Source organism: Eimeria acervulina, genomic scaffold (assembly GCF_000499425.1).
Source record: "Eimeria acervulina Houghton genomic scaffold, Eah_scaff168, whole genome shotgun sequence".
In the NCBI taxonomy this organism is placed as follows: domain Eukaryota; phylum Apicomplexa; class Conoidasida; order Eucoccidiorida; family Eimeriidae; genus Eimeria; species Eimeria acervulina.
The window spans coordinates 1-23,555 of NW_013550150.1; the positions used below are offsets into that span (position 1 = coordinate 1).

General features: G+C 50.0%; 4 protein-coding genes across 4 annotated transcripts; 2 read left to right on the forward strand and 2 right to left on the reverse strand.

Annotated features, from left to right (window-relative positions):
• Positions 1–62: 62 nt before the first annotated feature.
• On the reverse strand, positions 63–3,754 carry EAH_00022690 (ABC transporter, putative; the record flags this gene model as incomplete). The annotated part of the gene is made up of 7 exons (XM_013396923.1): positions 63–287; positions 509–737; positions 1,090–1,423; positions 1,758–1,839; positions 2,229–2,568; positions 2,933–3,462; positions 3,719–3,754. The coding sequence occupies 7 exons, from the start codon at positions 3,752–3,754 to the stop codon at positions 63–65; spliced, it is 1,776 nt and encodes a 591-aa protein (XP_013252377.1).
• Positions 3,755–7,971: 4,217 nt separating this feature from the next.
• On the reverse strand, positions 7,972–14,195 carry EAH_00022700 (ABC transporter, putative; the record flags this gene model as incomplete). The annotated part of the gene is made up of 6 exons (XM_013396924.1): positions 7,972–8,374; positions 8,592–8,862; positions 9,061–9,375; positions 9,763–11,112; positions 11,620–12,421; positions 12,588–14,195. The coding sequence occupies 6 exons, from the start codon at positions 14,193–14,195 to the stop codon at positions 7,972–7,974; spliced, it is 4,749 nt and encodes a 1,582-aa protein (XP_013252378.1).
• A 1,393-nt stretch (positions 14,196–15,588) lies between these two features.
• On the forward strand, positions 15,589–20,187 carry EAH_00022710 (aldo/keto reductase family oxidoreductase, putative; the record flags this gene model as incomplete). The annotated part of the gene is made up of 6 exons (XM_013396925.1): positions 15,589–16,593; positions 17,153–17,252; positions 17,725–17,832; positions 18,033–18,139; positions 18,349–18,511; positions 19,070–20,187. The coding sequence occupies 6 exons, from the start codon at positions 15,589–15,591 to the stop codon at positions 20,185–20,187; spliced, it is 2,601 nt and encodes an 866-aa protein (XP_013252379.1).
• A 962-nt stretch (positions 20,188–21,149) lies between these two features.
• Positions 21,150–21,464, forward strand: EAH_00022720 (hypothetical protein; the record flags this gene model as incomplete). The annotated part of the gene is made up of 1 exon (XM_013396926.1): positions 21,150–21,464. The coding sequence occupies one exon, from the start codon at positions 21,150–21,152 to the stop codon at positions 21,462–21,464; it is 315 nt and encodes a 104-aa protein (XP_013252380.1).
• Positions 21,465–23,555: the final 2,091 nt, after the last annotated feature.

Consider the following 23,555-nt stretch of genomic DNA (forward strand, 5'->3'; position numbering starts at 1 on the left):
ATATACATATATATATATATATATATATATATATATATAGGTATATAAATTTAAACCGGACGCTACGTGTATAAGAGAGGAAGCGAAATGAGCAAGATGGGCCACATCAGGGGAAGTTTCATTTCTTGAAGGGATGCTACGAAGTCAATGGACAAACTCGTGCCTTTACGCCAGACAGGGCACGCAGACAAACGCTGGCGGTCTCCTCCGGGAGCCAGCTGCTGCTGTTGCTGCTGCTGCTGCTGGGGCAGCAGCTGTTGCTGCTGTTGCTGCTGGAGCTGCTGCTCCTAGCGAATGCGACCTGCGTTGAGAGCGGCCAGCTTTAGCAATAGCTATCGTTTGTCGTTTTTTCTTTCGTTTTCCGTGTATGCCTGTGGTGGGTGGGGTAAGGAAGGAGAAGGAGCTGATGTTTTTGTTTTCTCATCATCATATTTCCATTTTGTTTTTAGGGTGTGTGCTCTGCGGTGTAAATTGGATTGCAGGTTCTTGCATTGTTGTCTCCTGTTACCGTTGCTGCTGAGTGTGTGTTGTTGCAGCTGCTTTGCTGCGCTGCAGCGCCTCTTGTTGCAGTGCCTCTTGCTGCAGCATACAGCGCGTGGAAGCGGGAGGTCCTGTCCCGCAGCAGCGTGCGAGGCGCCGCCAACTCCAGCAGCTGCCCTTCGCCAACTACCCCCACACGGTGGCAGAGAGACGGCAAGTGCTGCAGCCGGTGCGATATAAGCAGCACGCTGCCGCGCCTGCAGCAGAAGCAGAAAAAGAAACAAGAGAAAACAAAGAAGAATATGCAGAGAGGGGAATAGACTGAAGCAACAGATAAAATACACAAAAGAAGATGCCCTGGTGAGAAGAACGCCAGACATGAGATATACGCACACTCAGAAGACGACGGTTCGCGTTTAATTAGAATTCAATGGAGTAAGAGGAGGAGAGAAAGACAGACGAAAAAAAAAGGGGGCACTAACTACCACAATGGGGGGAGAAGATAAGCAAGCAAGAGTGCATATTATCCCTAATTTGAATACAGTTAAAATAGGAGATAAAAGAAGAGAAGGAGACTGTGTTTCGCTACATCTGCCTTTGTATTTGTACCTTAGACACCGCCTAACTACTGGCACGAGGACTTCTTTTTCTAGTGCGGGGTCCATGGCGCTGTTTGCCTCATCAAGACAGAGAATAGGGGCCTCCCTTAGAACAGCTCTGCAGAGACACAGCAGCTGCTTCTGTCCTACAGACAATCTAATGCTTTGGCTGCTGCTGCTGCCCTTCAAACCGCCGCTGCTGCGTTCGCCGCCTCCTCCGGAACGCTGCGCATACACCCCACGCTGCTGCTGCTGCTGCTCCTTTCCAGCAGCACCAGGATATGCTGCTGTCACACCACGAGACGGCAGCTCGCGGCCTTCGCTGCCTCCCAACGCCCCACCGCCTGCACACACAACACAAAAGCCCTAAACGCACACTCACAAACACTAAGAACAGCGGCAACAACACCAGCAGAAGCTGCAGCAGCATACGCACCAGCAGCACAAACAGCCGCCGCCTCTCCTGCCATGCTACAGTGCAGCAAAGCGGATTGACAGCGGCCCCCCATCGCCATCCGCAACAGGGGCAATGCAGCAGGCGGATGCCAGAGGGCTCCCTTGCGGGGCAGGCAGTGGATAGACAGTGAGCTGGCTAAGAAGGCATGGAGAGAGAAGAACAATAAGTAGAGCAGCAACGGCTGCAGCAACACCAGCAGCAGCAACAGAGGCGGGACGGACTGCCTTGAAGCTTGCGCGATCTTCTGACTCGGAATTCCAAAGCCGCGGCTTCATCGACTGCAGCAAGAGGAGTATCTAAACCCTTCATCCACATCAGCAGCACAAGCAGCAGCAACAGCTGCAGCCTCAGCAGCAGCAAAAGATACCACCAGGCACAGCGGCATAAAATGCCGTTGCCGTTCCACAGATTCATTAAACCAGCCGAGCAGAAAAACCCAAAAGACGCCAAGGTAGGCGCTGCATGCATAAAGTACGACTGTTAATAACAGCAATAGTGATAATAATGACAATGGTAACAATAATAAGAAAAGGAGAGAAGAAGAAAGACAGGAAGAAGGAGAAGAAGAACGAGAAGAACGAGAAGAAAACACAAACCCGGAGGAGAGAGTTCAGCAGCAGCGTCATCGGTTCCAGATAGAGAGGGTGAATGCAAGGGAAAAGAAAAAGAAAAAAGAACGAAAGTGATCTAACCTGAGGGAGAGCTCTAACAACTTTGTCTAGGCGACAGAGTTGGAGAGCATCAAAGAGCTCCGCCTCTGTACGTACACCCGCGGGGTCTAAATTGAATCGTACAGTTCCAGAGAAAAGAATAGGGGTTTGTGGGACAACAGCGAGGAGGGAGCGCAGCAAATGAACGGGGAGTCTCTGCACATCAACTCCGTCTATCTTTATACACCCGCTGTACGACACCATGCGGCTTAAAGCCAACAATAAAGTACTCTTTCCGGCTCCTGTTCGCCCTACTAAACCTAAAACTTCTCCTGGGTGCACTGTCAGCGATACTTCCCTTAAGGCTGGGGGTCCCCCAGCGCTGCACCAGCAGAAGCAGGAATAGACAGACACAGAAAAAGAGAAAAAAAAACAAATGCGCTCACTCGCAGCAGCAGAAACAAGGAACAACGAAGAACAGATTGTGATACAAAAATATACACAACAAAGTACATAAACAAAACACAAACGAAGCAAAACAAACACCGCAACGACAAATCCCCGTCTCGGAAGCCCAACACCAGCGAATGAAGTGTATAGATGAACAAACCAACAAACAAAACTGCCATCGAAAAGAGCAAATAAACTGAATCCCCTCCTTTGCCTCTGTCACGCAGTGTACAGACAGACGAACATACACACATCCTAAACAGCAAATGAACTACATTCCATTTGTATCTATCTACCTGTACGCCACTGTGACGTTTTCAAAGTCAATACGGCCGCGAGTGCGAAAGCCCAAGGACACTGAAACAGGAAAGAGCGGCGGTGCACCCCCTCTGCTTTGCTGCTGCTGCTGCTGCTCTTTGCAGGAGCAACGGAGGCCACCCTCCCCACTTTGATGAGCGCAAGGAGGAGTCCCAAACGATAGCAGCGTCTCGTACACAGCCAGCTTTGCTGCTGCAGCAGCTGCTGCTGCTGTCGTTGTTGCAGCACCACGGGAGGCACCAGGGATCTTCACAGGCCCTGGCGCTGGACAACACACATCAACAACTTTCTTGTCTGTACATACACCGCAACTTTCTAGCGGCTGCTGCTGCAGCAGCGGCTGCCGCTCCTCCTCTTTAGTACACAGCGGCAGCAAACTCGTGCTGGTGCTGCGCCTCCATGGAAGCAACCAACGAGACCATACGGAAGAGTCGGAGCCCTTTGCAGGCGTCTGCTGGGACCAGGGACGCTCTGTGATGACATCGTAGTTCGGGTCTTCCGCTGGTACCTGCAAGGAGCAGCAGCAGCAGCAGCAACAGCAACGGCAGCAGCAGCAGGACAACGCCGTCTCATGTGGATGATTTGTTGCGTGCCTCCCTCTCGTGTTTATTGGTTTGTTTGCTTCTGTCTCGCATGCGTGGTGTTCATTTTGCTGGTGGACGTCTCTCTGTGCTGCTGCATCTGTTGGAGCTTCCTCTCAGTCCTTGCTGCTGCCAAGTCTGGAGCAGCAGCAGCTGCAGCAGCAGCAGCACCAGGAGTCTCACCAGCAGGTAGTCTCGCACCCGTTCTACAGAGACCATTTGCACTTCAAGGCGAACAAAAGTGGTGATAGTTTGCGTCAGTAGACGCACAAGAGGGGACACCGCGTACAGACTAAGTGCAAGCAGCGCAGCAAGCTCCCCCCGAACCTGCAGCAGCAACAGCAGCAGCAACAGTAGCAGCAGCAGGATGAGCCTCGTCCCATGCCCCTCAAACCACAGCGAACTGCAACAGACGCCACAGCATCGATAAGAGGGAAAGTACAAACACCCACTCAATGCTGGGGAGAGGCAGTACAAGATACACCACAGTCAAAACTCAATACAAACAACAAACAAACAAGCAAACAAAATATCTAACAATAAACACACTAGCAAGCAGACAAACAAACAAAGAATAAACATAAAACAAACAAAAAAACAAACAACAGGACAACATATAAAGAACAGACAAAGAAATAAACAAACAGACAAACGAGCAATCAACAAAAGCAACAGGCAAACAACATGCGAACAAACAAACAAAAAACCAAAAACAAACAAACAAACAAAGGATAGAGTCTAAATATCTACTCAGCCAGAGGAGGTGAACGGAAGCTGACGGGCCCATCTTAAAAGATAGAAGCAGCAAAAGGAAGAAACAAGAGAAGACAAACAATCAGATTATGTCTCTTCTTAGTGTGCGCTGGTTGTCTCTTCTTCTCTCGCTAACATAAAAGGAAACAGCATAGACTAAGGAGACACAAGAAAGAAGATAAAAGAAGAAAACCACAAAAACAAATGCCTTTCTTTCATATCTATCGCAGCATTCAGGAGCTGCGGTGGGGCTAAGTGCAACGCTGCTGCAAGACCAAACGGAGACAGAAGAAACGATATAGAAGACAAGAGACAGCAGAGAACAGACAAGAGACAAGAGACAACAGATGTGAGACTAGAGAGAAGAGACAATGGACAACAAAGAGGAGACAACAAACGAGAGAGAAGAGACAGGAGGAGACTCTCTTTCAATCTTTCCAAGACCCACCTGTTCTAGCTGCTGTCTCCAAAAGTAGAGAGGCAACGTAAAGACAGCCAGCAGCAGCAGCTGCAGAGTAGCGCCAATTAGCTGCAGCCGCAGAGCTAGCCATGCTTGTAGACAGATATTCATGTAAGAGATGTTCCCGTACAGCAGCAAAGCACCCAAACAACGCCCGTAGTAACGACCCGCTGCCCTGCAGAACACAGCAGCAGAAGCAGCAGCAGCAACAACAGCAACATGCAGCATCAGCAGCAAAATGCAGCAACGAGAGCAGTATTTGTTTTCAAGGGAAAAACCGAACAAGGGGAACAGAGAGAGCAGGCAGCAACATTATATAAATACAAGCATAAACACAAATATACATACAAATATAAACATAAGTACACATATTTATTTATATATACAAATATATGCACAAGCACAAACATAACCACCCACCTACACACACACATATATATATATATATATTTTTTTCTAATTTATAAATTTATAAGTTTATATACGCGTATGCATCCATATGCACGCAAATGCATATATATACTCGTACGTGAGCACAATACATATGGATGTGCAGCAAGAGCAAGAGCAACAGCAAGGGCAGCAACACGAGCAATAACAAGAGCAGCAGCAAGCGCGGCGGCATGAGCAGCAGCAAGAGAAGCAGCAAGAGAAGCAACAAGAGCAGCAGCAAGAGCAGCAGCAAGTGCTACTGGCTGACCGGAATGCTCGAAGGCAGCGGCCGCCACCAACGGCGCCTGCGAGGAGACAGTGAAGGGGAGAGCGCGCAACAGTCTCAAGCCTCTTTAGCGACCTGAAGGAGACACAGCAACTCTAATTCATTTGCCTCATTTGTGCTGCTCTGCTGTTCTTCTAACAACTCCCCAAGCAGCTTAAATGCAAACAGCAGAAACAACGCAACGCGCTGCAGCAAAGACACCAGCGCGAGCATACCCAGCATGCAAACCAACCAAAGCAGGCCCTGCAGCAGCAGCACGTCAGGACCCGTACGCAGAAAAAGCAGCAGGAGCTGCAGCAGCAGGAGTTGCAGCAGAAGGAGCTACAGCAGCAGCAGCAACAGCAGCTGTAGAAGCTGCAATGCAGCTTTTTTACCTGATTGCTGCCCTGAGTTTGTTTGCTATGCGAAGCAGAAAGAAAGAGAGGAGTGGAACGAAGAGCAGCAAAGACGGGACTGACAGACTCAGCAGCGTTAGCTTCGCAACCATAGCCACTGAAGAAGAGAACAAATTACACAATCAAACAAAAGAATAAAACAAAAAAATAAAACAAAGCAATAAAAGGGAAACAATTAAAATAAAACAATAAAACAAAAGCATAAAACAAAAGAATAAAATAAAACAACAACGCAAAACACGAAAATAAAACAACAAAACAAAACCCAGAAGTAATATACTAAACAAACAAATAAAACAAACGAATAAAACAAAACAGTAGGGAAGAGAACAAAACAACAAAACATAAAACAAAACTCCAACGAAAACAAACAAAGGCAAAACAAACAATGAAAAGCGTCTTCTTCCTATAATACACGAAACCAGGACACGAAAAAACAAATATAAAGCAAAGAAAACTTTGAAACACGCAAAAACAAAAACAATCAAACAAATCAAAGAAATCAAACAAATACAACAAACTACTTCTTCCTGTTCTCCCCCTCGGAGAGCCCTGACAATCCACAGGACTTCTTTAGGCCTCATATGAGGCGATACATAAACATTATATATAAGTATATATACATAGTCATGTATGTAAGTATATATAGATGTATATATATATATATATATAATTGCGGTTGACTGTGTTTGTGTTTGCGTTTGTTTGTGATTTTCGCTAGTGTTCTTTGCGTGTTTCATCCCTTTGTTTTTGCTTCCGTTTGTTTGCTGCATTTGATGCTTTGTTTGTTGCGTTGTTGTATATTTGTTTGTTTGTGGTTGCTGCGTTTGTATATTCGTTTATTTGTTTATTGAGTAAGATTATGAATATAAAAATAGATTTATTTCTATGCATGCATGCCCTTGCATTATTTGTACGCATGTTTGGGGTGTACGTACTGATGATCAGAATATGCGTATGCAGTGCATGCGGCAATCCTTCATCAATACAAAAGACATCGTCTGCCAGTCTATTCAAAAGACGCCCAATTGGCTCTCGATCGAACCAACGGGGGGGGGCCCTGAACACCAGCAGCAGCAGCAACAGCAGCAGCAGCAGCAGCAACAGCAGCAGTAGCAGCAACAGGAGAAACAAAAGAGGAAAATAATGTTTGCTAGCAACACCAACAAAACTAAAAACAACAATGTAACACAGTACAACGCAATGTAAGGCAGCGAAACAGAGACAGAAATACACAAAAGAAACAAATATATATGCATGCATACAACGCGCATCCATCTGCATGCATGCATGCAAGGAAAGCAGCAAACAGCAGCCTTTTCGAACTGTCTCCTAACGGGAGGCCCGTCAGGTGTCTCTTTTATTTGCTTTGACTTGTTTGTCTATTTTGTCTCTCTTCTATTTCTCCTTTCTCTTGTATATTTTGTCTGTTCGTTTTTTCTTCTTTTTGTTTGACTGCTTCCGTTTTGTCTCCTTTGTCTCTCCTGTTATCTCTGCTATTTATCTATTTTATCTCGCTATTAATCGCCATAATCGCCTTTATCTCCTCTACCTCTTTAATCTCCATTCTTTGTTTATCTCTAACTACCTTAATCCCTTTAATCTTCTTTGTCTCTTTGATCTTTTTACTCTCTCTAATATCTATTTTTTGTTTATCTCTTTAGTCTCTGTAAACTCTGCAATGCTCTTTATGTCTTTTATTCTCTCTAATACCCTTTATCTCTTAATAATATCTTTAATATGGTGTGTCGTTGCTCACCTCAATACAGCAGCAAGAAGATTAGCCTGCAGCACTGAGGCTGCATTGGCTCCGCAGCGAACGAAGGCAGCAGTAGTAACAGCAGAAAAGAAAAAAGAAAGAAGTGCGAGGCCCCAGTAGCAAACTAAATAAAATAAATCTTCTACTCTCACCCCTTCCCACTGTATATACAACATAAACCGATGCAATCGAACAAAAGGAGGGGGGCCCCCAGCCGTCCATAGACGAAGCCAATAGTCGCTTAAAGTAATGCAGCAAGTGCTCGCCTGCAGCAGCAAATCAGCAAAAGCAGCATAAGGATAAGCAGCAGCAAAAAGATAAAATGGAGGGAAAACAACAGAGGCAGAAACATCAAAGCTGCTTTGCTGCTGCAGGTGGTGGCGGTGCGGTTGACAATGGGTTTGCTTTGCGGGTTTTGAATAAGTTGCTGCTGCTGTTGCTGCTGCTGCTGCTGCAGAGGGACTTGCTGCTTACGGCGCATGCAAGCAGCAGCAGCAGCACTAAGTGGGGCCCCGCACTGCGTATGTACAGCCGCCAAACCCTCCAAGCGACTTCTCCCCTTCTCGTTGCTTCGGGGTTAGCAGCAGCAGAGGATTCCGCATGCCAAGGCAGCACGGCCTGAGATGCCTTGCCTTCGCTGTCAGCAGCAGCAGCTGCTGCTGCTGCAGTTGCCGGTGCTGCAGCAGATGAACAAGTAGCAGCAGCACGGGTAGGCAGCTCCAGCGCCTCTCCCTCCACCGCGCTGCTCGACTCCCTGCAGAGGCAAAAACAGAAAAAAGCAACCAACAGCTTCTTATGCGTGCAATTGCATGCACATGCATGCATTTGGGGCTGCTTAGTGGTAGCCGTCTCCATTGCAAATCATGAAGCCCCCTCCTGCTCTGCCAATGCAGATAAGCGAGTAGCCGCTAGCAGCAGCAGCACCTGCTGCTGCAGCAGCTGCTGCTGGTGCAGATGGTGGCGGTGCTTACCCCTGTGTAAGAGGACTGAAGTTGGTTGCTGCTGCGTCGCGTTGCTGCTGCTTCACGTTGCTGCTGCTGCACTGGGTGGATTTGAATTTGCTGCTGGTGATGCTGCATCCCCCCCAGCCCTTATGCTTGCGCTGTAACTCATCAATTGAATACGACTGAGTTGCTGCTCCCCCAGAGAGCAGCACGAAGCTAGAGACTGCTGCTGCAGCGCCAACCATCAGCAGAGCAGACGGCTGCATCACCAGCAGCACTGTGCTTCCGCTTAATATCCCTAATGCACAAATTCACACGCAACTCAAACGATGCTCCTGCTGCTGCTGCTGCTGTTGCTGCTGTTGCTGCTGCTATGAGGATGCATTTATCTCCAGGTTACCCGATTGCTGCGTTCGCTGGTGTTGTCGTCCTTGCTGCTGCTGCTGCTGCTGTTGCTGCTGCTGCTGCTGCTGCTATTGCTGCTGCTGCTGCTTACCTCCTGGTGCGAATACGCGTTGCCAGACGGCCATAGCTGTGACGGCGTCGAGGGGGCTGAAGGGGTCATCAATTAAATACAGCGCACGAGGACCAGCAAACCCCAATCGAGTCAACTCGTACTTTTCAAACTCTGCTGCTAATGCCGCTGCTGCAGCAGCAGAAGCACCAGCAGCAGCAGCAGGACCCCCGCTACTCGCAAGGCCCGCATCAGCCTGCTTCTGCTGCTGCTGCTGCTGATAAGCTTCCTTGCATGCAGCAACTGCAGCAGCGCTGTAGATGGCCCTCGCCAAACAAATGCGAGCCCGCTGACCACCTGCATCCACCGACAAACCCTAAACCCTAAACCCTAAACCCTAGTCACCGTCTGCACTGCCTCTCTGCTGCTTCGTTTGTGTCGTCCGCAGCAGCAACAGCACTGGCCTCGCCAGCCCCGCTGAGCAGCAGTTCAAAATGGAAGTGTGGGGGTTTAGGGTTCGTATGTAGAGGTGGAAGGGTTTAGGGTTTAGATACAGTTTAAGGCTTTAGGGTTTAGGCACAGAAGTATAAGGGTTTAGGGTTAAGATATAGAAGTATACGGTTTAGAGTTAGGGTTTGTACAGGAGTCTAGGACTTTAAGGGTTTAGGGTTTAGCTACAGAGGTGAAGGGTTTAGGGTTGATGAATAGGGTTTAAGCAAGGGTTTAGGGTTTAGGGTTAATGACCGCTCAGTCTGTGTCCGCCAGCATCGATGGGGCTGTCTTCTCCTCCTAGCGCAGCAAAATCTTTATCTAGAGCGCATGCATGCAGCACTTTATAAAAAGCAGCAGGCAGCAGCGGCCTCCCCATTAAAATGTTGCTGCTGAGGCTTCCCTCAAAAATTAACGGCTGCTGCGGTGAATACCCCACAAACTCCCAAGGGTCGACGCATTCACATGATCCTGCTGCTGCTGCTGCTGTTGCGGCTGTGGGTGCTGCTGCTGCTGCGGGTGCTGTATATGAAGATGGTGCTGTTGCTGCTGCTGATGAGGGTACCTTTGCCGTGGAGGGATTCGCACCGCCTTTGTCATGTCTGCTGCAGCTGCAGCAGCAGATGCTGCTGCTGCTGCTGTTTCTGTTTTGCCAGGGGAGATTGAGATAAGCCTCTCCTCTCAAGAGACTCATCTCCCCTAAAACAGCAGCAAGAAGACTGCTCTTGCCGCTGCCCGATCTCCCTAAGACGACGTGCAGCTCTCCCGGGTGTATCTGCAGGTCCACATCATGCAGCACAGCGCTGCTGCTCCGCAGACAGTAAGGGGCCTTCTCTTCTGCTGCTGCTGCTGCTGCAGCTGCAGAAGCAGATGCTCGGTCCTGGGGACCACAAGGATCAACACACCCCTTTGCAAGCACCAACCCGCTGTTGCTGCTGCTGCTGCTGCTGCTGGTTTTCTTAGGGCTGTCTGCTGCAAATGCTGTAGGGGAGAGGCAGCAGTCATTCAGAGAAAGAGAATCACTCGGGCGAAGAGGCCGCCAGGCAAAGGCCGCACGCCGAAAGCAAATCACAGCAGACGAAGGAGACGCTGCTGCTGCTGCTGCTGCTGTCTCTGCTGCATCTGCCCGCGGTGCCTCTGCGCTTCCGGTTGCCTCATCGGGCGGCGCAGTCTGATGATAATATTCTATAGGGAGGCTTAATTCAATGCGCGGGTGCTTTTGCTGCTGTTGTTGCTGCTGTTGCTGCTGCTGTTGCTCTTGTTGTTGCTGTTGCTGCTCGTGCTGCTGTTGCTGCCGCTGCTGCTGTTGCTGCTGCTGCTGCAGTTTGAGGTGCATGTGGAGTGCTGCGGGAGTAGGCTTGAGGCATTTGCCGAGTCTTTTAAGTGCAACAGCAGCAGCAGTAATATCTGCCATGAGTGTGGGGAGGCCGTTGAGGGCCTGAAGGGCTTTGTCTATTAGAGAGAGTGCAGCAAATAGGCGGCTAGCTCTTAGCGCCGCGCTGCTGCTGCTGCTGCCGCTGCTGCTGCTGCTGCTGCTGCGGGCTAGGAGACAGCTAAGAGCAGTAACCTTCACAAGGAGAGGAGCAGACACAAACAAACAATTCCCTGTTGCATGCAGGCAGTAGCGGCGGCGCAGCAGCTGCAGCTCCTGCAGCCTCAAGCACCATATACGGGCGAAGGCAAACCTTTCAAACCCCAGCACTTTTGTCTGCCGCACTTGCAGCAGCAACTCTCTGCATGCACGCACTCGGCTGTCTCGACAGCTCATCAGTCGGTGCCCCAGCAGCCGCAAACACCGCCCCAGACGCAGCTGGACAAGCAAACAAATCCCTGTATATTTTGGTGTATATACACCACACACACAAACACAAACAAACAAATCAATCAATATATTTATGTTTATATACACCGCACACACACTGCTGCATCAATTGGATCTGCTGAAGCAGCTGCAACACGTGCTGCAGCAGGTGTTTCTGCTGCATAAACTGGATCTGCTGCAGCAGCGGTATCACGTGCTGCAGCAGCTGTTCCTGCTGCAGCACGTGTATCTGCTGAAGCAGCTGCATTAAATGCTGCAGCAGGTGCAGCAGTAATACGTATATGCCTTACCCGTGAGGGCGAATGCATAGAAGAAAGCTGAAGAAAGCTGTCTGTAGACGAGCAGCAAATTAAGCACCAGAGTTAATGGAGAGGCCCACAGCTCGTGAAGAATGCAAATGCCTGCCTGAGTCCTTTCGCAGTCAACGCTCACCAAGTTCGCCAGCTCAAGTGCAGCAGACGCTGATCTGCTGCTGCTGCTGCTGTTGTTGTTGTTGCTGCTACTGCTGTTGTTGTTGGTGGTGGTGGTGCTGCTGCTGTTGGTTGTGGTGTTCGGGTTGCTGCTGCTGCTACTGCTGCTGCTGCTGGCGATGTCTTTGCCGCTTGCAGAAAAAGAGACTGTTAATGATGGACGCGCCTTTGTTGCACCCGCAGCAGCACCCCTGCCCTGCTGCTGCTGCTGCTGCAGCTGCTGTGGGGTTTGCGGTGTCTCTGCTGCTGACTCATCACCCGAATGGGGGATAATCGCTGCAGCATCGTTGCTTAGTGCCGGCCCTGCTGCATAAACAATCGACATACCGCTGCTGCTGCTGCCGTTGCTGCTGCTGTTGCCGCTGCTGCTGTTGCCGCTGTCGTTGCTGCTGCCTCTGCTGCTTTCGTCTTGCAGTGACCCGCTGGCGACGCTGTCTTCGAATGGGCTCGCAGCAGCAGCAACACCAGCAGCAGCAGCAGGCAAGCTGTGCAGCTGCTGCACCTCTAAGGCGAGACAATCTGTCTCTTCTTCTTCTCCAAAAGACAACTGCCTTGGAGAAGAAAAACCCTCAGGGTATTCCCCACTGTCTCCTTCGCTGTTTCCCTCTTCTTCGCTTAGCGCCTGCAGCAGCAGCAGCAGCAGGAGCAGCAACAGCAAGCGCAGCAGCAAATGCAGCAGTTCAAACCACACAAAAACAGCAGCACAAGCAACAGCAGAAACGAACACAGACGACAGCAGCAGCAGCACTAGCAGCAGCAATAGCAGCAGATCGGGGCTGTATCCTCACCGATAGATAGGATTCCCCGCTGCTGCTGCTGCTGCTTGCTCCTCCATGTTCTGCAGCAGCAGCAACGGCTTCTGCAGCAGCAGCAGCAGCAGTTTCTGCCCTAGCTGCTGCTGTTAACACTGCAGCAGCAGCACCATCAAATAGGGTTTTAGAGACCACACGATGGAGACTACCACCGAAGGAGACAGCGCGAGTAAGGGCCCCCCCTGCGCTTCTGGTCTTCTTCATGCTGCTGCTGCTGCTGCTGCTGTGGCTGTTGCTGCTGCTCTCGCTGCTGCGAGTTCGAAGCAAACGGCATGGAATCCCCTCGGGCACAAGCAACCCGTATCCTGTGCTGCAGGAGAGACTGCTGCTGCTGCTGCTGCTGCTGCTGCTGCGGCTCTCTATCAGCCCAACGTCTTCTGGGGCCTTTACGTCTCCTCGCCACTCATCTGCATCGATTGAACTCATTGGTGTTGCTGCTGCTGCTGCACTGTCAGAAGCAGCAGCAGCAGCGTCAGTGGCTGCTGGTGCAGCACAAGCAACAGCGGCAGCTGCTGCATCGGTGCCTGCTACGAGGTCTGTTCCTGCTGCTTCTTCCACACCTGTTGCTGCTGCTGCGCTGCTGCTGCTGCTGCTGCTGTAGCAAGGTAGGGGAGCGTGCGTCTGCCTAAGTGCTGCTTCAAATACAGCAGCAAGCAGCGCGTTTTTAGCTTTAAGTGCGATACGGCGCATGCAGAAGCCGCAGCAAACATTTAAGAAGACCTGGAGAAAAGCAGCAGCAGCAAGCAGCAGCGACAGCAGCAGCAGCCGGTTGTGGTTCGGCTCGAGGCCGGGCTCCATCCCTCTAGGGGCGAAACTTTCGCTCTCTGCTGCTGCTGCTGCTGCTGCTGCTGCTGCTGCTGTTGGGGGCTGCCGGGGACTCTCTAAGCAAGCCACGATAGCCTCCAGCAGCAAAGGAGACAAAGAAGACAGCAGCACTTCCAGCAGCCGCAGCAGCCCCAGGGGTCCCACACAGGGCGCTATAAGCCGGAAAAGAACGCGGTAGACGCAGAGGTTTTGCTTCTTAGGGTCGCTGCTGCTGCTGCTGCTGTTGCTGCTGCTGCTGCTCCCTGCTGCTCCTGAGGCTGCTGCTGCTGCTTCTGCCAGCAGGCTGCTGCTGATGGAGCTAGCAACCGACTGGATGCTGCTAGTTGTCTCTAGCTGCGGCAGAGAGGCAGCAGCAGCACGGAGTTCGTCTAGCGTCTGGGGTGTATGTGCAGCTTCCGCAATGCGTGCAGCAGAGCTAAAAGACATAAACCATCGCCACGGCCACCAAGAACGTCGAGCAGGAGCTGCTGCTGCTGGTGCTGCTGCTGCTGCTGGTGCTGCTGCTCCAGCTGCTGGTGCTGCTGCTCCAGCTGCTGGTGCTGCTGCTCCAGCTGCTGCTGCTGCTGCTCCAGCTGCTGCTGCACAACCCGATCCTGCAGCTTCTGCATCTGCACCAGGGGCTGGGGAGACAGTCACGCGAAAGTCCTCCTTTGCAGCAGGAGCAGCAGGAGCAGCAGCAGCTACTGTTTCTGCTGCTGCTGCATCATCTTTTGCTGCTGCTTCACTTTGCAGCAGCAGCGGCTCTGTCTCTTGCGACATTGTTGGAAGGAAGAAGACACCGAGTGGTGTCCTTGCCTACGGCGGGCCCTTTAGCCTTTGCTGCTGCTGTTGCTGCAGCTGCAGCAGCAGCTGCGAGGCGAGGCTCGCCCGGCTGCCTCGCAAAGACGGGAGGCGACTGCTACCGGTTCCGCATGGATCCTTCTGTCTAGGGTCTAGGGTTTAGGGTTTAGGGTTTAGGGTTTAGGGTTTGAGGATGTGGGGAACGACAGTCGGCGCTGCGGCTGAGACGAACCCCAGCAGCTGAGGGCCTTGCTGTCTTCTTCCTTGTCTATATTTGTTTGTCTTAGGGTTTAGAGAAGAAGATAATATTATTTTTACACTAAGGCGCCACACATTACCTCTTCGGAGTGCTGTGCTGCTGCTGCTGCTGTTGCAGCAGCAGCAGCAGCCACCTGTGGGGCCCAAGGCATGCCGCTGCCGACAGCAGCGGTAGGGCGGCAGCGGCAGCAGCAGCAGCAGCAGCAGCAGCAGAAGTAGCAGCAGCAAATAAAGGCGAGCAGCAGCAGCAGTTGGAAGACTGCACGTTTGTTTGCTTCGTTTTTAACAGCCTCAAGCCCGCCCTTGGGCGCCCAATGATTGCTGCTGCTGCTGCTGCTGCTGCTGCTGGGCCTCAACACTGCAGCAGTTGCCTTAGACCTGCAGGGGTCTCTTCTGGGGCTTTCATGCACGCAGGCTCAACTGCTGGGACAAAACCGAACAGATTGAAGCCTGAGGAGGCAGCAAATTGCTGCTGCTGCTGCTGCTGCTGCTGGACGCGGCTCGAGGATCGGGGCCCCCGGAACACCAGCAGCAACTGCTGCTGAAGCTGCTGCAGCAGCAGCAACTGAGCAGCCAGCATAGGCGGCAGCTGCAGCAGGAGAAACGGCAGACACTGCAGCAGCGCCCACCTACGGCCCCAAGAGCCGAGGCCCCTCTAGAATCGACAGGAGGGCAGCAGCAACAGCAGCAGCAGCAGCAGCGGCTAAGGCAGCAGCAGCAACAAAAGCAACAGCATCAGTAACAACAACAGCACCAGCAGCAACAGCGGCAGCATCAACAGCCATAACCGCAACAGCAGCCGAAACCGCAACTGCGCCAGCAGCAACATCAGCAGCAACAGCAACATCAGCAGCAACAGCAACATCAGCAGCAGCAGCAGCAGCAGCAGCAGCAGTTGGGGGATTCTTTGGAGGCCAATGGCAAGAAGACTTTTTTTGTTGTCTCCTTTTCCTCACTGGGCTTGCAGCAGCAAAACGCGAGCAGCTGAGTGCGCGAGTCTTGCTGCTGGTGGTTCGCCTTCAGTTGCTGCAGCAGCAGCAGCAGCAGCTGCTGCTGCTGCTGCTGCGTCCTTTCACCACAGGATCTGTTGCAGCTGACAGCAGCAAAAGAAGCAATGCCGATTTCCTCCCTGCGGTGTTCTCGGCCTGAAGCCAACCGGCTGCTGCTGTTGCTGCCGCTGCTGCTGCTGCTGCTGCTGCTGCTACTGGGTGTCGGTGTGCAGCGCGGGCTTGGGTTTGTTCTGATTCCTGCGGATTCTAAAGAAGCTTCTTTTTCTCTTTTGTTTGTTGCAGCTAGAAGCCAGCAGCAACGCAGCAGCAAACCAGCAGCATTAAGACCCCCTCCTTACTCCTTTGCTGCTACTCGCGCTGCAGTGCAGCAGAGCCAAACCACACCGACCCCGAAGCTGCTGCTGCAGCAGCCGCTCCTCAGCGTACAGCAGCGCCTGCAGCAGCAGCAGCAGCAGCAGCGGTTCCAATCAACCCGCGCAGCAGCTGCCTATGACGATGACGTGGAAGCAGCACAAGACATCTTAGAGCTGCAGCAGGAAGGTGAAGAAGAAGCAGCAGCAGCAGCAAATGCTGGAGACATCAGCAACAGCAGCACAGATGGATTCTTTGCTGCTGATGCCGCAGATGAGGAGGAAGCAGCAGCGGGAGGCTCGCTGCTCTCCCAAGCAGCAGCAGCAGCAGACGGAGGCGATGAAGCAGCAGCAGCAGCAGATGGCGCTGACGAAGCATCAGCAGCAGAAGCAGGAGAATTTGCTGCATATTTAGCCGACGAGTCCGACCCCACAGCAGCAGGCGCAGCAGCAGCAACAGCAGCAGCAGCAGCAGGGGCAGCAGCAGGAGAACAAGACTGGCTGTCTCCTCCTTTAACTGCAGCACAGACAGCTGAGAGAGCAGCTTTGCGGCGGCTGCAGCAGGAGCGGGAGGCCCCTTCTTTGAGGCGTTGGCGCGTCTTGGCGGAAGCAGCAGCAGCAGCAGCAACAGCAGCAGAAAGACAAGATATAGAAGACAGACACAAAAGAGAGGGTCTCCCTCCCCCCCACGCGCGCACTGTAGATCAGCTGCCAGTCAAAGCCATCAACATCGGGGGAGAGACAATTCTATACAGACAGGTGAAGCTAGCTAGCTAGCTAGCTGGCTAGTTACATGCCTAGCTAGCTACACGGGTAGCTGGCTAGCTAGATAGATAGGTAGCTAGCTACGCAGGTAGCTAGATTGATAGATAGATAGCTACGCGGCTGGATAGATAGCTAGCTACCTAGCTAGTTAGATAGCTACTCAGCTAGCTAGCTAAATAGCCACATAGGTAGACAGGTAGCTAGAGAGCTAGCCAGGTAGCTAGATATACAGCTGGCTAGCTGTGCAGGCAGCTAGTTGGATACACAGCCAACTAGCTACAGAGCTAGCCAGCTGACTGCACAGCTAGCCAGCTAGCCAGCTAGCGGCTAAGTAGCGAGCAAGCTAACTAGCGGCTAGGTAGATGTCCGGCTAGCTAGCTAGATGCCAGCTAGCCACCTGCGTCGACAGCCAGCGGGCGAGGCACGTAGCTAGCTAGCTAGCTAGCTAGGTGCCTCTCTTCACTGTCACCTGGCTAGCCAGCTAGCTGGCTAGCTAGCCACTGTCTATTCCTTTTGTCTCTATTTTGTTTTTTCTGTCTCCTTTTGGCTGCAGGCGTTGGACTCATCTCCGATGTTCATAGACGTGGAGACATTCGAGCGAATTAAACAACAGTGGGCAGACAACCCTGAAGAACTCAAAAGGCTTCAGCGAGGTCCGCTGCCGCTGCTGCTGCTGCTGCTGCTGCTGCTGTTGCTGTTGGTGCTGCTGCTCGTGCTGCTGCTGCCGCTGTTGTTGCTGTTGGTGCTGCTGCTCGTGCTGCTGCTGTTTGTGGTGGTGGTGGCTTTGCTGCTGCTGTTGCTGTTGCTGTTAGCGGTGGTGGTGGTGCTGCTGTTGTTGTTGCCGCTGATCATGGTGTTGCTTCAGCCTTTGCTGCCGATTCAGCTGCTGCTGTTATTGCTGCTCCTGCTGGTGCTGCTATTGCTGCTGCTGTTGCTGCGGGTAGCGCTGCTGCTTACGGTGGTGCTGCTGGACTCTGCTTCTGTAGAGGCTCTGCAGCAGCAGCAGCAGCGCCACCGCCGCAGCAGCCGGTTAGCAGAAGCAACAGCAGCAGCACGAGGAGCAGCAGCAGCAGCAGCAAATGGGTGTGCATCTGTGTGTGCTGATGGGGTGTCTGTACACCTCAGAAGATAAAGCGAAGTACGGCATATCGGAGTCGGTGCCTGATGAAGAATGGATTCCAATTAAACGCGACCTCCCTCAAGGCCGCCTCGTTGTCTCCCACGGCCTTATACGTACCTCTAAACCCTAAACCCTAAACCCTAAACCCTAAATCCTAAACCCTAGTTTCTAGAATGGAAGACTCTCTAAATACCCCTGAGTTTACCGCATTGCCATTCCTCTCTCAAATGACTCGCGAATACTCCTGCCTACTTCCAAGCAAGGGTTAAGGGTTTAGTGCTTAGGGTTTAGGGTTTAGGGTTTGTTTGTTTAGCGGTGAACGTGACGACTGCGGAAGAGGGATATGATTACGTAGAGACTTACCACGACCCCAAGAGGAACTACACTTGGTCTTATAAGCGCCACAACCCATACAAACAAGTCAGAGCTAAACCCTAAACCCTAGACCCTAAACCCTTCAGCAGCTGCGGGGAGATTTGAGGGCACGCTCACGTTCTTAGCTTCATAGGGCTTGCAGCCAAGGGTTTAGAGGTGCGGCTTCGGGGTTAGCGTCTAGGGATTAGTGTTTGAGGGTTTGAGGGTTTGTAGTTGAGGGTTTAGGGTTTAGGGTTTAGGGTTTATGCGTGCAGCCTGGGGAGCCGGGTACGGAAGGCGAAGAGGGGGAACCTCTTTCTTATCGTCTTCAGACAGAAGAAGACCGCCGATATTATTTAGAAGAGACAAACCCCCCTCAAAGAGAAAAAGATGATGGGGTTGCTAGACAGGCAACTCTCGCAGAAGAAATGATCTCCGGTACGCTTTAGGGTTTAGGGTTTAGGGTTTAGGCTTTAGGCTTTAGGCTCTAGGGTTTAGGGTTTAGCGCTTGGGGGTTAGGGTCTAGGATTTAGGGTTACGGGTGTTGGGTTTAGGGTTTAGGGTTTAGGGTTTAGGGCTTGGAAGTTAGGGTCTAGGATTTAGGGATAAGGGTGTAGGGTTTAGGGCTCAGCGGTTAGGGGTTTGGGTTTAGGATTTAGCATTTAGGCTTTAGCGTCTACGGCTTAGGGTTTAGGGTTTAGGGTTTAGGGTTTAGGGTTTGCATTGTGGCTTTTGGGGCGATTGCTTACGGGCGCTTGCGCACTTGCGTTTGTCTCTGTCTCTGTCTGTCTGTCTCTCTTTGTCTTTGTCTTTTATTTTATTTTCGCCTTCTTTCTTTTCTTCTTTTTTATATTTCCTCTTCACCTTTTTTTGTATCTCTTTAATTCTCTCACACATTTTTATTCCTATCCATTATATTATATTATTTTGAACTACACTTTTTATTTTATTTTATTTTATTTTATTTTATTTATTTTATTTATTTTTCTTTTATAGGCATGCGACGAAGCCCAGCAGGTGAAGAGCAGGATCGCTTCATTCCGGAGGCTCCCTTTGGGGTTTTAGCTCAGCAGCAAAATGCTGCAAGGAGTTTCAGTGCAAGAGATATACCCTGGCTGCAGCAGCTGATTGCTCTAAGGCAGCAAACGAAGCAGCAGCAGCAGCAGCAGCAGCAACAGCAACAGCAGCAACAACAACAGGAGGAGGAGGAGCAGCAACATGGGGTACAACAGGAGCAGCAGCAACAGCAGCAGCAACAGGCGCAGCAACAACATCAACAGCAGCAGCAGCAGCAGCAGCAGGTCCAACTATCTTCTGCTTCTTCTTTTTTTAATCCTCCTCTAATAGGAGAGCCTGGAGAGCTGCTGCCGCCTCCACCTCTATTCGCTCGCCCTGGGGGCCCTCGTATGAGCAGCGCGGAGGCTCTGCATCGTCAATACTTGCACATTTCTCTTCCTTATTCTACTGGCTGTTCTTCGCCTAAGGTATATCTACCAAAGGGACAGATTCCCCCTATTCCGCAGCAACCCGAACCTCCTGCTGCTGCAGCTCCTGCTGCTGCAGCTCCTGCTGCTGCAGCCCCAGCTGCTGCTGCTTCTGCTGCTGGCGAGGCTGCTGCTGCGGATGGTGGTCCTGCTGCAGCAGCTGCTGCTGGTGCTCCTGTTACTGGTGGGGGTTCAGTTGCTGCTGATGCGGGATTTCCGGCTGGTGGAGCTGCTGCTGCGGCTCCTGTTGCTGCTGCTGCTTCTGCTGCTGCTCCTTGGTGTGTATCTTATCGTCAACTAGGTCGTAGCGATTTGTTTGCTTCGGAGGTTGGACTGGGTACAATGTTCATGGGGGGCCCCCAGGGGCCCCCCGCTGGTGAAGGAAATTATAACAATGCGGGAGAGCTTCTATCTTATGCTGTAGACGTGTGGGGTATAAACTTCATTGATACAGCTGAGGTGTATCCTCTCCCTATCTCCAGAGACACCTGGGGAAGAGCAGAAGAAATCGTAGGGCAGTGGATAGCTTCCAGAGGTAGCAGCAAACGACAGCAAATAATTCTTGCTGCTACTGTGGGAGGAGACACAGACAAAATCCCTTCACTTCAAACCCATGCTGCGTATGGCTAGCACCCCCACAACAACACACCGGCGCTGCTCATGCTGCTGCTGCTGCTGCTGCTGATGCTGCTGCTGATGCTGCTGCTGGTGATGCTGCTGCTGCTGCTGGTGATGGTGCTGGTGATGGTGCTGCTGCTGCTGCTGCTGCTGCTACTCCTGCTGTGTGTTTGATTTGGTATTAACCATCGGGCTGAGTTAGGGAGCAGCAGCTGCTTGGATTTGCTGCTGCGTTTTCTGCTACTGCGTTTGCTTGTTCTGCTGCTGCAGTAGACGTGGGGGCCTTTCTGCTGCTGCGATTGTTGCTGCTGTTGAGAGCAGCATGAAGAGGCTTCAGGTGTCTTACATCGATTTGCTGCAGCTGCACTGGCCCTCACGTTATGTACCCAGTCAGGAGACAGGAGACAGTGCTGATGTTCTCTTTGATATACCTGTCAGCCAAACCCTAAACCCTAAACCCTAAACCCTACCACCGCTCCTCCTTGCCAAACACCCACAGCAACAGGCGAAAGAACGAACAGTCTCTCTGTCTCCTTTGTCTCTTTATGTGCATTCTCTCTCTCCTCTGTCTCTCTCTCTCTCTCTCTCTCTCTCTCTCCCTCTATATATATACATATTCACATATATATACTTATAATATATTTATCTACATACATATATATATATATATTTTCCGTCTCCTTTGTCTGTATATATATTCTGTCCCCCTTTTTCGTTTTTGTCTCTTTGCCTACATATATATGCTGCTTTTTTTGTTTTGTTTTTCTCTTTAAGTTGATTATTTGTCTCTTTTGTTTAGTCTTTTTCTCACGTGCAGACAGCAAAGGCAGTAGAAAAAGGAGAAAGTGCAGATGAAGGCATGCATGCATTTCTTGATGCAGTTGAGATTCTTTTAAGGGACGGAAAGGTAACAAACGAAACCCCACACGTTCATAAGGGAGACGAAACGAACACTGGAATCGAACGATCCCAAAATGGGATCGGACGATCCCACCCCACACTCCTCCCCACAGCAGCAGCTCAAGGCTCTTCTCAGAGAGAACAGCAGCAGAAGCAGCAGCAGGAGCAGCAGCACCAATTGCGGCAACAACACTCGAAGCATAGAGAGTAGCAGCAGCCAAAGCAATAGCAGCAGAAGCAGCAATAGCAGCTACAGCAGCAACAGACAAAACGGCAATAGCAGGACAAGCAGCATCCGCATCATCAGGAGCAGCAGCAGCAGCAGCAGCAGCAGCCTCAGCATCACTATTAGCAGCAACAACTGCATCACTATTAGCAGCAACAACTGATTAGCAGCCTCAGCATCAGCACCAGCAGCCGCAACTGCAGCAGCAGCAGCAGCATTACGATGATTATTTGTGTGTTGTTTACTTCAGATTCGTGCGTGGGGTTTGTGCAACGAGACAGCCTTTGGCTTGCTGCGGTACTGCCAGCTGGCAAAGGCGAGAGGCCTGCAGCCCCCAGCAACCGCGCAGGTCTGCTATAACTTGCTGCTAAGAAATGATGTAGAGAAACAACTTGTTGAAGCAACAAGACCTCAGAATTCAGGCAATTAAACCCTAAACCCTAAACCCTAATCATAACTTGCTGCTAAGAAATGATGCAGACCCTAGACTCTCAACCCTAAAACTTAAACCTTCGATCGGAGGCGTCAAACTCCAGACGGTGGAGCGTAAACCCTAAACCCTAGACCCAAACAGCACGCAAACAAACGAACAAAAGGGAAAGGAATGGGTGCAGGGGCAGGCAAATGGTGTATGCATGCAGCAATCCCATTGGGGTGTATGCATGCATGCATACACTGTGGGGTGTATGCATGCATACAGCAGTCCCATTGGGGTGTATATGCATGCAGCAATATCTGTTTCATTATTCCTTTTAGGTGTATCTCTGCTGGCTTACGGAGCGTTGGCTGGGGGTTTGTTGACTGGTAAATATTTAGAGTGGTTGGAGTACCCCACAGCTGGACGTCTGCTTCGCTTTCCTTCATATATGCGTAGACTCAGGTGAGCATACACCCCAAAGGCTTAGCTGCATGCATGCACCCCACAGGTTTTGCTGCCTACCTGTTGTTTTTTATTTGTACAGTATGCTATCATTAGTTTGTTTAAATTGTTTATTATTATTATTTATTCATTTATTTATTTTCTTTTCTTTTGTTGCTTTGTTTAGGGGTTCGATTGCAGCGAAGGCAGTAAAAGAATATTTTTTTTTAGCCCGCAGATTTGAACAGCCAAATTTAACAGCCGTGGCGCTGAAGTGGGTTTTAAAGAGACCCTTCATCGCATCTACTGTACGTACACCCCAATTCCTTATACTTATATATATATATATATATATTATATGTGCAAGTAATTTATATCCATGTATCTATCTATCTATCTGTATATACAGGTCTATCTATCTATTTATTTATGCATGTATCTATTTATTTATGTATATATATCTATTTATGTATGTATGTATGTATTTATGCATGCATCTCCTGCTATCTATCTCTCTAACTATGCATTGTGTGCGTATGTTTGTGTGTATGTGTAAACTGTTCGTTTGTTTATTATATATATTATATACTTCATTTGTATTATTTTTTTATTTGTTATTAATCTATTAGTTTCACTTGGAGTGTATGTACAGATTTTAGGGTTTAGCGATTCCCCTACCAACATAATATTTATTTATTTCTTGTTTGTTTATTTGCCTATCTGTCTATATGTTACATATATATATACATATATATATATTTATATATTTATTTATTTCATTTGGGGTGTATGTACAGATATTAGGGTTTAGCGACTACTACCAACTGCGCGAAAACCTGCACTGTCTTCATCCTTCAGCGGGCGCGTTGACAGATTGGATGGAGAGAGAAATAAACTTTCTTCACTGGAAGTGGAGGGACCCCTTAAAACTAATCCATTAAACAAACAGCAAACATAAACAAATAAACTAATCATATAATATATATATATATATATATATATAATGTAATAAAATATAAAAATATAATACCAGCATATGTATACACATATTATCTATATTGAGTATATTATCTAATATATAAAATATGAATATCTAATATCTATACAATATAAATATCTAATATCTATACAATATAAATATCTAATATCTATTATATATATATATATATATAATGTATATTAACTATGAAATATAAATATATGAAAACTATAAAATATAAATATCTAGTATCTATAAAATATAAATTTTTTATAAACTAAAGAAAGCAAAAAAATGGGGCAGCAACGGCGAGTCGCTGCACCTGCCTAGACACCGCAGCACGCGCTGCCGCAACAGCGCAGCAGCATCATTTGCTGCTGCTGCTGCTGCGGCTGTTGCTGCTGCGGCTGCTGCTG